Here is a 15,235-nt window from a genome sequence, read left to right as displayed (position 1 = left end):
GTAATCCAGATATAGGTAAAAAATAGGTAAAAAATCGAGGTTGTCTTGGTTTTTTCCTCATATCTCAGCCATTTGTGGACCGATTTTGCTGATTTTAAATAGCAAAATTCTCGAAAGCATGTCTGACAGAATTATTGAAGATTTGGATCCCGAAGATATCTGGGGTCTTCAGAAAACTGATTTCAACAGACAGACGGACATGGCTTAATCGACTCCGCTATCTATAAGGATCCAGAATATATATACTTTATAGGGTCGGAAATGAAAAATGTAGAAATTACAAACGGAATGACAAACTTATATATACCCTTCTCACGAAGGTGAAGGGTATAAAAATAAAAAAAATATGTAGGAACGTATTATGTCATATTGTTTGGCAGGGGAAAGGGACAGGACGATCGGCTAGATTCACATGACAGAGACAATAGATTTGTTAATGGGTTGGGTTTACGACAAATAGAGACAGGACGGAACAGGAACACGATTATAAAAGACGAACATTTTGGACAGTAATCATTTTGTTGAGGAGATCAGTAACTAAGTGATAATTAAATGTTGCTGATCGCATTAGATTATTTTGAATTATTGTTTATTAATTTAAGTAATATGTAAATAAAATGTAAATAGAGTTTTTTGAAAGAATTCGAATTGGAAGAAGTGTCTTATTTAGAGAGAGAGAGAGAGAGAGAGAGAGTTTACGATAAGTGCAGCTTATTAAATAACACTCTGCTACAAAATGACACGAGACCAAAAAGCTCATAAAGGAATAGACCTAAGCTTTTTCTGTAGCAACAAAAATTTAAAAAAAGGGCCCATTTTTGGAAAAAAAAGTCAAACAAGTTTTTGATATTGCCAAAAAAATCTAAAATTGTATATCTTGAGTTACAAAACATTTATTTTGATATATATCCCACTCGCATCTCACTAAGTGACTAAAACGCTCTTAAAGGAATGGACCTTAGCTTTCTTTTGAGCGAAAAAAAATTTAAAAAAGGGCCCATTTTGGAAAAAAAGTTAGATTTTGCAACAAAAAAAATGTCAAAAATTGTATGTCTTGAGTTACAAAATATTTATTTTGATAGATATCCCACTCGCATCCCACTAAGCGACTAAAAATGTATTCAAGTAAAATATCTAAGCTTTCTTTGACCAAAAAAAAAATTAAAAAAGGGACCATTTTGAAAAAAAATTTCAACAAAGTTTTTGATTTTGCAATAAAAGTCAAAAATAGCTTGTTTTGAGTTACAAAACATTTATTTTGATAGATATCGAACTCGTATCCCACTAAGGGACCAAATTGATCTTCAAGGAAGATATCTAAGCTTTATTTTAAGAAAAAAGGGCCCATTTTGAAAAAAAGAGTCAAAAAAGTTATTTGATTTCGGAAAAAAAAATTAAATTTTTTTTTTAATATTCTTTTTCGAAAGATTTGCTAAGAACAATAGGGAATAAGTTACATATTTGGCCAAATTGTAAAATGTTGACCCCCTATAACTCAGAGAGTTCTTGACCGATCTTGTTGAAAAATTGTGTCTGAATAGGTCCAACCTTGATCGGAAGACTTCGATTTCAAAAGTTGGTTCACTTGACATGAAATGCCCCATAAAGGAAAAAATATTTTTTGAAAAAACTAGGTAACTCCATTGTTTCGTTAACAAAAACGGATTAATTAATGTGCTAAATCAAATAGTCAATGTTTAACCACAAATGATTACTTGAAAAATTGTTGCCTTAATTCCGAAAATGTAAAAAGAAATTTAAAACAAAAGTTTTTTATTTTGGAACTAGGTAATTCCATTTTTCGAAATAACAAGGTAACTGACATTTACTTTTCGGTTTTAATGCCCAAAAATGACTTCAATGGCATCAGAAATGTCCAACTTTATTTAAAATTATCTTACGTATAATTCGCATGCTTAAAAACATAAATTAATATTAAATAATTAGTGAAATACATATGTATGTTTAAAACTTTAAATGTGTTTTTCTTGTGTTTTCAAAAAATGGAGTTACGACCACAGAAATATACATTCTTAAGTTTTTTTTTCGCAAGTTGACCACTAAACAAATTTCAAGATAAACATATGTATATGAATGCCCCTAATATATAAAATATTAAAGAACAAATGTACTTGTCTAAGTTAGTATGTTTATGTAGTAAGTAAATATATATATAAATGTATTTACATATGATATTTTTGTTCTTGTATTTAACATAGTTTCGTTATTATTTAACTAATTATGAACATTTAAATATGCAATTTAAATAATTTAGATTTGATGTACTCGCACAATTTTTATTATTTACTTACACACAGAATACAAGAGTTTATTGATAAATTCAGGGTTTAAATAATTAACACCATTTAGGGAACTGGCCAAAAAGTCTTTCAACTTTGAAGGAAAACAAATAGAAACCCCAGACACAGATACAGACACTCAAACACACACCATATGTACTTAAATTAAATACGCATACACAATTTAAAACACAAATAGAAATAGAAATAATAATATTTGTTAAGTTGTTAGTTGGGTGTTTGTATTGGAATTCTAAGTAAAATTTCATAAGGAAAATCTAACATAATCTAACCACAAACACTTTGCACACAAACAAATGTTCGAAATATCCAATACACACGAACGATTTGTGATATGAGTGTGAGTGTGAGTGAGCGTTAGATTAAATTCGATTTATTTTTTCTAGCTGTTTAACAGCAAAAACAAGCTTTTCTTCATTCACACACATGTGCAAAATTGTAGAAACTTTGTTGTTTTTAGCAAAAGAACTTTTATATACCTTGAGTTTAAATAAAGCTTAATTGGAGCTAAGCTTGACTTGATATGTACGTCACCTCGGTTTTCGAAGTCAATGAATACAACTGCGAGTAAAACTACTTGATGTTGACTGACTTGTTGCTGAATATCTATCAAGCTATCTTCTACTACTTACTCGTTTACTTATACACAGATTCATGCAAAGGTGTTGTTTATACAAAACTATGTATCTGTATCTGTGTTTTATTGATATTTGGTATTATTATATCATGTCTTAAAAGATCGTTGTATACATATGTGTGTGTTCAGTTGTTGGTGGTATTGGTGCTGCTGGTAGACAGACAGAGTCTTGAGCGTTGTTCAAAAACTTATTTTATCTTGTGCAGGTTGAGAAGTTTAGAAGTCAGTTGAGCATAAAAATTCATACGGTTCGGTCTGCCAAAATAACTTAAAAACTACTAAAAAAATATTGTAAATGCATAAATAAATAAAAAAAATATTGAACGAGTTACCTTAACTACCATTAAAGCAAAGTAACGGATATTATCGATTTCAAAAAAGCTAAAAAAAATACTTCGGCAAATAAAAACATTATTACAACATTTGCAAGTGTATTACAAAATATCAAACAAACAATAACGACAAAGAAAAATCAAAAAATAATAAAAGACAACAACAAATCGAAATAATAACGAATGAATTTTGAAAAAAATTATCTTTAAATACAAAAAGTGATAATGTTTTCATAGCACAATCAAGTTTGTTTGCTTTTATTTTAATACATAACTAGAAAATAAAATCGATCCTTTTTACACACGCTAACAAAATAGTGGAAACAGAAAAAGTGTTCAATAATCCTTAATTGTTCAAACAACAAAGTCAAAATCAATTAAATATTTACAATGAATAGTAACGTAACATCGGGTTTCGATATTGCTGCCGAAATAGCAAGCATTGCTATCGATGAATTCAAAACACACTATGTGACCAAAAATTTCACAGGATTAATACAAAGATATTATCATTTGGTCGAAGAGGACTTTGGCGGTAGGTTTACAACATTATTTTTTTTTTTTTGTATTTTGTTTCATCATTGTTAAATACCGGGAATTCCCAACAGATAAGCTACAATTAGCAGCAGCAGCATCATTCATACAAACTCTACCTACATCTATCCCCGCATTTCTTTGCATTTCTGTCTACATTTTGTTTTGTCATATTACAAATAATAGGTTTGAATGCAAAAAATGCAAAACTAGTTATTAACAAATAATTATAATTAATTGTAATACTCGTAATAGCTAAACGGATTTATATTATATACATACATGATGTTATTTAAGAATTTATTTGTTTTTTTACATTTACATTTATATTAATGTAAATAAATTAATTAATACTTGATTTATAACATTAAGACCTGTAATGATGTTTAGTGGAAAATATAAATAAACTTTAACACAACTAATTAAAATAAAAACGGAAATCAAAACAGAAATTTAACAAAAAAAATATATATATACGTATATAAAAAAGCACTTAAACTAAATCACTAGAATTAATTTTCTACTAAGTGGTTTGTTTTCAATTCACATAGAATTTAAAAATTTTAAAAATGCGGAAATCTTAAAGAATTATTATTAATTTTAATACGCAATAAATTGGGGTCACAATATCTAAATAAGCCTTTTTCAAGTTATAATCAATTATAGAAATTTATAAACAATTTCGGTTGGTAGTTAGTTTATAATGCCTCATTTAAGATTTTATTTATCAGCATGATTTAAGTGATATAAAAGCAATTAAAATCTTCAATTCGTTAACAATTTTAAAAATGATTATACAGTGAGATTAATTTAAGAATAAATTAAAACGTATTTTTAATTGTAAACCTACCATTTCACGAATTGTCAATAAATTATCAAAAATGGTAAAAAAATATATATGAAACTATCAGTGCAAAAGTGGTGTAACCCAATCTATTTATTTAGTGGTATATTCAGCTTACATCACTTTGTTATATTAAGATCTATGCTAAAACAATTTTGTCAGCTCCATTTGATATTGGTAATATAAGAACAGCATAGCAACCAAAAAAATTGTGGGTTACACCACTTTTGCACTGATGGGCTCAAAACATGCCAACTAGAATTTTTATTCAATATTTATTCAAACTACTCAATCATAAAATAAATTAAATACATTCATATACATTTGAAAGCATAAAAGTTAATTAGTTAGCGTATTTTACATCAATTACTCTTATTTTGCTTATAAAAATATACTAATTTTCATTTCATTTGCTTAAAAATAAGTTGTTGATGAAAATTTGTCCCGAAATTGTAGATCAGAATTTCTCTGAGCGAGAATTTCTTTAGTTTTAAACAAAACCGAAACCCCGGAATTTAATGTCTCAAAATCGACAATTGGCTAGCCTGGAACTAAAGTGGTCTAAGTAAAATTTTTGGTTAAATCCACCTATGAGCATTTTCGAAAAAAAATACGATAAATCAATCCAGGCAAAAGAGATCTATATGTTATTACGTCACCAAAATATTTTTTATCTTGACAATCATTTTGAAGTTTATCTTGTAAGAATATTCATATTTGGATAACGGTCCTATCCATGGTAAATATTTAATATATAAAGCATTATCAATATTTTTAGCACACATTTAGTTTTAAATTGTTTGCACGATTTTCAACCAAATCATTAACAAAAAAAAAAGAATAATAAACACTGACATGATTGTTTGTTTTGATAAATATATAAATATTTAGTCACAGCTCTTAATACAAATACCTATACTAATCATGCCTAAACCAGGATCGATAAGAAACAGGTTTGGAATAAAATTGATTCTATTAAATGTAATATTACTTAACAATGATCAGAAACACGTTTTTGGAAATTATAAAAGATTTAAAAGTTACAGAACAAAATTTCAAACAACCTTCAAAAAAAAAGTTCCGTTTCCTATAATTTATCTTTTGTTACGTTTTGAATTAGTTAAGAATTCTTATGTGTAAATACATACATTAGATTACTTTCAAAAATTTTGTTTAAAGAATATTTTAATAAAATAAAATCGTTCAATATGATGCTGATGATAGATTGAATTAATAATGAATAAATATTACTTAAAAGAAATTTGTTCCAATGGGATTTTCATGAATTTTCTGTTTCATTATATAATTATAAATACAACTTTATCTCATAATAATTACACAAATGAAATGATAAACATTTAATTTAAATTAATATAGAATTATAATTACAATTTATTATCTACTTAATTAAATAAGTAATTTCAATAATTATTGCAAATTGGACATGATGACGACTGAAATCTTCTGGATGAATGGAAAAAAATTATTAAAAATTTTTAAAGTTTATAGTATAAACTGATTTTAACAGACATGAAATGTTTAAAACTATAGACATACAGCCCAATTATGAATAAAAAATTCCGCGGGAGTTTGTTCCCCGGGAGTTTTTCCCATTGAATTTGAATAGGAAAAATGAGAAAAGGGAAAAAACTCCCGGGGAATTTTTATTCATAATTGGGCTGATAATGTTATTGAATAAACGTTTTTACTCTTAAATAATTATAATGTTAAATTATGCAATTGTTTTATATATAAAACTAAAATATAAGTTTATCTTTTTAAGATAATATTTCACAAAATGTCTGTTCTAGCACTAGCCGTTGGAGAGCTGGATCAATTTATATAAAAAGAATGAAAATTCTAACCATAGCTGAATTGATCTGATTTCGTACAAACATTTTTTGAAATTTTTGTTCGGATTTAATTTACATTTTGCTCAAGAGGAATCACAATTTATCTGAAATTGCCAGTGAAGCGAAAAAATATTGCTTTTGCTAAAATAAAAAAACTCTAAAATGGTCCAGTTTAGAGGTTCACAAGAGAATTTTATATGACAAATCATAAATTCTAGATTTCGCTTGTTTCTTATAGATAAATATTGATTTAAAAATATAAATATTCTGTCACAGAATTTTTACGAAAGTGGAAATAATCGTATGTTCCAATTCACAACGTTTTGCTTTTGCTTCTTCAGCTACAAAAACTTCACATGCCTTAAGGCGCAAATATTTATTTGTCACTCCTAAAAGCATACATACATGAAATATTTGAAAATTGTTCTTTTATTTACACATTTTTAATTGTTTTCTTCCATTTTCCTATCAAAGCTAAATACGTTTTAGATATGCCTGCAAATCAGAAAATTTGTGAATCACTGAGATAGTAATCTGCAACGTTTTACATGGCAATAATTTACATTAGAAATACATATGTTGAATGCAAATATGTTTCTTCGAACTCGTATCGTATGCTGCAGTTTAAAGAATTTTCGATAAGTCATTTTATATGTATATGAAGTACTAACATTTTGTGTGTTTATTTTGTGCCACTGTAAAGGTATTTAACAATTATTAAAGAATTTTAACAATTTAACAGCATTGTTTTTTTAACAGGTTTTCACACAATTTTATTCAATAACAAATAACAGTTTTTCCACTTTGTCCGTCGTAATTAGAAATTGTCGTGCTGTATGATACAAGATACTTACATGTTTACATGTTAGAACAATTGAAAAGTTGAATGAATGAATTCTTTAGTTTGTTGTTTACAAATATTACGAAATATTTTGGTTTAAAAATAAATATTTGTATGATTGTCAGTCAGAATACATTTAATTTATACCTATGCGGAATAGATTAAATGTTTGCAATAGGGTTTTCAGAATTCAGAAAAGTGACTTTTTTAAAGCAAATAAAACTAAATATTTTTGATAAGATATAGAATGTAAAGCTTAAAAAGTTTTCAATTATAATTAATGTATTAAGATATGTGTACACAAATTGAATAATTTCACAAAAAGATTATTTGCTCATCTATTCTGTTCAAGCATCCAACTGTCACCCGCAGACAATTTTGGTGATTTTCAATATCCTTCAAATTACATGCAATTCAAAATTTAAAAATATATCCCAATAATTTTAAATTAAAATTAAGTGAGGGGTTTTGGACTAATTTAAATAGTAAGGAGTTTGTAGATTATTTTTCATTTAAAATCGAGCACAATACGAACATTCTAAACAAAAAAATGCTGCAAAAAAAGGAAAAATCAATACAACAGTAACGTTAATTTATACTACGATTATACTAACGATACATACATTTTAGGTAATTAAGAGCTACCATTAGATACACTTCAATAAATGAGAAAAATGTGTATTATCTGTATTTGAAAAAAAAGAACTAAACTGTCATGAATTTACTCCTTTAACTGTATGTTCAAATAAATGTAAACACATGAATTAAACAAAAATAAAAACTAGTATAAACATGTATGTACATATTTTGTGTAAATTAATATTCTAATTATTTAATACAATTCAATCAATAGTAAGTACAAACTAGTACATTAGAATAGATTAGAAAAGAAAGGAATAGAATGACTAGTAAGAGGAGTTTTTATTTAATTTAATCGGTGCATAAATGTGCTGCGTAGGTTTTTATTTTTGTTTAGTTTTCATATCATTTTAATTACAATCAAGTAAATTGAACATAAAAATTTTAAATTTTTTAAGGCTTTTTTAAAAAAATCTACAACGAATATTAAAGCAATTAAGTGGAAACTTCTAAATGAAAAGGTATTTAAAAAAAAAATGTAATGTAAGCAAAATATTATATAAATTATTTTTAATGTTTTTAGCAACCTTGTAAATGTCAATGGTTATAATAAGATGTTCTTGTTTGGTTTGGTTTGGATTAACTTTTGTTTTGTTTCATATTGAATTGTTATTGTACGTTTGTGAATAATTATGAACATCATTAAAACGTATTTAAGTTAATAAAAGCGATTTAATTACATTTTATTATACGCGCTCTACTACTTCCACTATGACTGCGACAGACTGTCGAGTTCATCATTCTTTTGTGTTCGTTAGGTATAAAATACGACAAAAATAAATTATTAATTGCTTGTACTCGTACTAGAGTATTAGAAATAATGTCTGTATTCGCTGAACTTTGTTGTTTGCTGGTTTGTTTTTATTGTTTTCTTTCCGAAAATTCTAAAATATTTCAGTTACTTCAGAGGTTTTTGTTGATTCAATAACTTTTTGTGTCTTAGCATGGGTTAATGTTTACTTAATAGCTAAGACTTGTAGGTAAATATGTTTGTTTGTTTGTATCTATTGTTAATAGTATTTAGATTCCCCATCATTCAAAATTATTATGGTCACTCAATTGTGACATCAAATAACAAAATGAATTCGCGTACGCATCCGTGAATGACAATTGTTTATAAAAAAAGTCAAAGTTGTTTTTATATTCCTATAAGCTAAACTTTAGATCTCTCAAATATACTTATACACATTCAGGTATGTCACAGACATCAAATTCTATTGTGTTCTATAAAAGAAAAAATTCCACTTTTAAATTAAAAATTTAAAAGAGTTAAAATTAATGAAAATAAAAGAACAATTCTAAAATCATTTCATGTATGCTTTTAGGAGTGACAGATAAACATTCCATTCATTAGTTTAGTGTTTAAAGAAAAAATTTAAGTTGCGCCTTAAGGCATGTGAAGTTTTTGTAGCAGAACCAAAACGTTACGAATTGAAACATACGATTAATTCCACTTTCGTACAAATTCTGTGACAGACCTGATTATGTCCATGATGTTCCACATACACATAGCCTCATAAATGTGTAAACACCACCAATTATTTAAGATAATGAAAATCCTAAAATCTATCCATCGAATCATCGAATAAAAATTAAAAGTTTCGGTTTGTTAGAGATTGGGCTGAATAAAAAATCAAAAAAGTCACTGGTGTTTACTGTCTTTTGAGGCTGAGTGTATATACAATTTAATATGATTTGCTTTAAACCATGATACAACAATATAAGGTACACTCAGTAAAAATTAAATTCTCAATTATACATTTCTTGTAACGTCAAACAAAAGAAAATATGAAAAAAATCAAAATCAAAGTTTGACGTTATAGGACTAAATATTGAAAACTCTCCCTAGTGATTCTACCTTCCACAATTATTGTATCATGCTTTAAACTTAACATGAATCTATGTCATTAATGAAGCGAAACATTTTCATTGCACAAAAGAAATGACTGCAAAAAAATATAAAAGTTTATTTGAATTAATTCTAGAAGAATGTCTGCCATATCATGGAAGCTAATTCCCACATTCGTATACAAGCGAATACTTATTCAAACGTGTGATTTTGGGATTTCCTTAATCGATATCGAATAAAATACATTGACATTTAAAATGAAGGCAATAACGAACGATTAATTAAAATATATCGATTACGAATGCGGAAATTACCCCCTGTAATTGGTCATTCCGGAAACTTCCTGAATATTAGCTAAATGCAATAAAAACTTCAGCTATATAATCTTTTTTAAGTGTACGAATGTTAGATGGGATGTACTTAAATCCGGGAAATATGGTTTCTTTTTAGTAACTAACTATAAATAACAATCTTTTGTGTATTTGTTTTAAGGAATAATAAGTAATAATTAATGATTTTGTAATATTTTTCTTATAGATCCCCGGGCCAAACGTTTCGCACTTATGGATAGCCCGCTATATACTTTTGGTTTAGTCGGCGTATACTTGTCGTGGGTTCTGGTGTTAGGACCTTTATTTATGCGTGATCGTAAGCCATTCCAACTAAGACGTTTACTTGTCATTTACAATGCATTCCAAGTGGCCATCAGTGCATATATGTTCTATGAAGTAAGTTAAAAAAAAAACAAATAGCCCACCTTATTCTGAACTTTATTACGGTAACCAAACAATGCGTCTACAAAAAGTCTACTGATTCATTCGTGTAAATTTATATGACTTTCAGTTTGGCTCTACTGAAAAGTTGATTGAAACACCTAGACCATTTAGCAGGCAAGACAATGAAATATTTAAATTCTCTGTTTTGTTGCTATTGTTACAAAGTTCATAATAAGAATAAAGCAATTATAGTATTCAATGTTAAGTGTTACATTTTATTATGGCCGAACTAAGCAAGTAATTAATCCCAACATTTTATTTCTTTTGCAGCATTTAGTGGCAGGTTGGCTAAGTTACAATCTTAAATGTCAACCCGTGGATTACAGCGACAGTCCAATGTCAAAAAGAGTAAGTTTTATTGATAATAAGTTTAATTTGTCAGCAAAACCAGAATAAACAAAAATTAAGAAACGTGCCAAACAAATACTAATAAGAATTTAAATAATTTCAACTTTCAATCTAAATCTACTTTTCTGGTTTTACTATTATTGTATTATTATTATTAAATATTATTATCTTTCTTCATTTTATTCATAATTTAAATTCAAGGTTAAATGAAGCTGTGGTAATTCCAAAGAGGTTTCATTTATTTAATTTTTAACTTTTTTTTTTTTGTTGACTTTCATCTACTCTACTATACTTGTTGAATCGATTGTTGTATTTCAAAAAAAAAAGCAGTTTGGCAAAATATTTATAATAACCCATTTATCAACTATTCAAACAAAGATTCACACCAAATACATACATATGTATGTATGTGTCAAGAAAGACCAACTAGTCCAGCCGATAAAGAGGCAATAATTCAAATTCAGTTACCAGTTGAATTCTGGGTTTTGTGCAAATGTGCAAACTGAACCCGTAATCGGTAAAACTATTTAAAATACCTCTTGCAACAATCGGTTCATATATAGATAAAGAGACGATATTCAAGCAACTGTTAAATTTGAAAAAAGGCGTGTGTCGGTGTTTAGCGGGTTTCACATGACAGCAATAGAAAAAAAAACAAAAGATTTTAGAAACAAACCTGCTATCAACAACACGCTTTTGCACTTTTGATAAAATTTGTTGCTAGAAACTCATTTCATTATGTCCACAATTTAAAACGTTTGACAACAGCATTTTTGATAATTTAACGCATTCTATGTATCAATGTATTAATATCCGGTCTTTTTTCTAGTTTTCTAATTAAACAAAAGCAGTATAATTGATTTGAAATTAAAGCAAAATTAAAAAAAAATAATTATATTAATTATATTCTAGTATTTTAAGCGAATTCAAAGATGAATATAAATTTTAAGGCAAGGAATTTCCAAAGAACTGAATATTTAAAATCAAACGGAACTCATATCCAATAGCAATTATTCATAATTGGAAATGTAATTTGATTCAGATATATGAATTATATGAATTTGCCATTTCCAAGGCATTGAACTTAATAAATAAACAAATAAATGTCTTATAATGTTTATTAAACTAGAATTTCTTGAGATACCAACAAGTACACCCATTAATAATAAATAAATAAATAAATAAATATTTACATTTATACGAAACTATTATGTGCCACATTTAAATAATCTATTAAGGAACAATTTAATAAATATTTTTTTTATATTTTCCGTGTTGGAATTGTTTCTGCTAGATATTTGGTAAATTTAAATATCAATACAAACAAGAAATCAAACCAAACCCTTAATATTTAGAATAATCAAATACTTTTACACCTAAAGTATTTAAATTTATTCGTAAATATTTAGTAAAGTTTAGTTTATTGTTTGCTTGAGTTATGTCAATTATGTTCATTGTTGTTGTTGTTGTTGCTTTTTTATCGCTTAATACCAGTTTGCGTATAAATTTCACACGTGAGTACTAAAGGTTCAAGTTCGGCCATTTCAAATTGAATAGTTTTTGTTTTTGTTTTTTTCTTTTAATTTATTTCAAATACATAATTATTATGGAAACTCAAACTTCCTATTCAGTTCAAAACAAACAACGTTTGTTGCTGTTTGTACATGTACAAATAGTGAAACCCAAAAAATAATAAATAATAATTATTATTAATTTTATGTACAAATGTGTACGTTATTAGCTTTGTTTATGATAAATTGTGTTGTTTTTGGTTTTGCCATTTTTACAACTACCAACCAATCACCCAATTATTAAATAGAAAAGTAGTTTTTTTTTCATTTTTGATTTAACAAAAGTTTCAAAAGAATATTATGAAATGAGTACATTAAAGCTTCACAATTTAATGCATGAATGAGATTTAATAGAAATAAACGAAATTGAATTTAATGCATTTTGAGTCATACGTACATATGTATGTAAATACTCATACGTAGAATATATGTATGTATATTAAAATTTTTACTTCTCAGAACACAGCCACATACGCATTATTCTCTCTCAATATATCGAGCCCTTAGCACCCAAACCCAATTATCGTAAGATACAAAACACAAATTGTATAGGAGATTGTTTCGAAAAAAAAATACATAAATTTAGAAATGTTTTGGTGCAAAATATTATAAATTGTTTTTAACCAAATCATTTCGGATATGCAAAATTCTCGTTCAAGGTCTCTCGGCTTCAATTCGTATGGTACCCAATTTCCCTGATTTTAGATGAATTATGCTGCTCGCATACGTTTTGAGTAGCTTCCAATGATTTTACAAGCTCATGTTGAATATGACAACAATCTTCATGGAGTAATGCCTCCAAAAAAACTTGGTTGTTTACACTATAATGTTCAAAAACTAAGTGAGAATAAATGACAGATATGTACCCCTCAAAATGACAACATATAAGTTATTAAAAACAAAAACCTCGCATTTTTATGTCATGCACCCAATATAAATATGTAATGCCAAAATATTTTTTACGTGAATCCAAACTATATTTATTTTATCTATTAATAAAATAATACATATCGTCACCTAAAATGCAAAAGGGCCTATCGACACTTTTTTAAATTTTACAGGATAGACAAAACACACAATAAAATTAAAATGTTGTGGGTACAAATATGATTTTTTTTTCTTCAATAAAGTCGTTATTTTTAAAAATAGAAAGCTAAAAATTTGTGAAAAGTCAATATTTTTTGGTTGTTAAGCTCTTTTGAATTTTAGATGACGATATGTATGTAGCTTAGGGTTGGGTACTATTTAATGTTTACTTTATCGGAGCGGCCTTTTAAAAACTAAACGATAAGAGACCTCGAAGTGTGAATATTTTTACTTCAAATTTTACAAATCTTTATGTAGAGTTAAACAAATAAAAAAAAATATACAAATAGCTAAATAAACATAAAGAATTAAACATGAATTTAAAGACGACTTTTCCAACATTTATGAATTCGTACCTTTTTGTTTTTAATTTTTTTAATACAACATCAAATGCTAACTAAATATGCAGTTTCATTATCGACATCTACTTTAGAAAAGTACCTAAAGGGCTGGTTCTCATGTCTACATATGGTCCCAAAAGAAGTACCTAGTCAATAGTACTAACGTCAGTAGTAGCATTCCAATAACATAATATAAGTCACTAGTACTAGTGACTGCATCAATAGTAAGTCAGTACAGTTTCATTATTGACATTTCCAAGCAGGGCATCCATGGGATGTTACCAAACAGACATGGAACATTTTAGTTTTCTGCAAACTTGTATAGAAAATGCTGCTATTCTAAAAATTTACTATAGAAAATACTGTCACACTGAAATTATACTTTTCTATAGAAAATTGTTATATTCTATATATATTAATGGTATACTGTACATTTTATTTAGAAAAAATTGTTATTCAGAAGATTTGCTGTATAACATAAATATGTATACTGAAAACAATTTGAAAGTATCAAATGAGTAGCAGGAGTAATATGGTAATTATACCCTACACCACCATAGTGTGGAGGGTATACCGATCGACTTAGAATCACTTTCTGAGTCGATTAAACGATGTCCGCCTGACTGGCTGGTTGGCTGGCTGTCCATGTAAACTTTGTGCGCAGAGTACAGGTCGCAATTTTGAAGATATTTCGATCAAATTTGGTACATATAATTTTTTCGGCCCAAGGACCAAGCCTATTTAAACTGGCTAAAATCGGTCCATTATTTAACCTAGCCCCCATACAAATGTCCTCTCGAAATTGGACTTTATCGGTCATAAATGTTTAATTTATATATGTATCTACACAAATTTTAGCTTCAAATAATTTTTATATATACAAAATTCATATCACCAAATTTTGTTACGATCGGTCCATAATTAGTCATAGCTCCCATATAGACCCGCTTCCGAAAATCACTTTAACGTGCATAAATCTCTTAAAAATGTTGGTATATACACGAAATTCAACATAAATAACTTTCACATAAATCACACGACCTAATTCCATGATGATCGGTCCATAATTGGTCATAGCTCCCATATAAGGCCCACTTCCGAAAATCAATCACGACTATAAATTATTGATATTTTAAAAGAAAAATGTTTTTGCTCATTTACTTTCTTACTTGTTTTAATTATGAATTAGTATGAATAAAAGTACGACAGTATAAATTTGTCCATTCCTGGTTGACACCGAATAAAAATATCGTTTTCTATCCC

At 27.4% G+C, this 15,235-nt stretch overlaps 1 protein-coding gene across 1 annotated transcript in view; it reads left to right on the top strand.

Moving 5' to 3' along the window:
- Window positions 1-3,173: 3,173 nt before the first annotated feature.
- The window catches only part of LOC135948755 (very long chain fatty acid elongase 7-like), a 28,399-nt gene continuing 16,337 nt past the window's right edge, over window positions 3,174-15,235 (top strand). The window contains exons 1-3 of the mRNA XM_065498191.1: window positions 3,174-3,825; window positions 10,388-10,578; window positions 10,897-10,974. Coding sequence (XP_065354263.1) covers window positions 3,681-3,825; window positions 10,388-10,578; window positions 10,897-10,974 — 414 coding nt within the window. The 5' untranslated portion in view covers window positions 3,174-3,680. The remainder of the gene's footprint in view (window positions 3,826-10,387; window positions 10,579-10,896; window positions 10,975-15,235) is intronic.

This window comes from Calliphora vicina, chromosome 1, assembly GCF_958450345.1.
Source record: "Calliphora vicina chromosome 1, idCalVici1.1, whole genome shotgun sequence".
NCBI lineage: Eukaryota > Metazoa > Arthropoda > Insecta > Diptera > Calliphoridae > Calliphora > Calliphora vicina.
The sequence above is the reverse complement of the archived record's forward strand: the minus strand, read 5'-3'. Positions and strand labels throughout refer to the sequence as shown.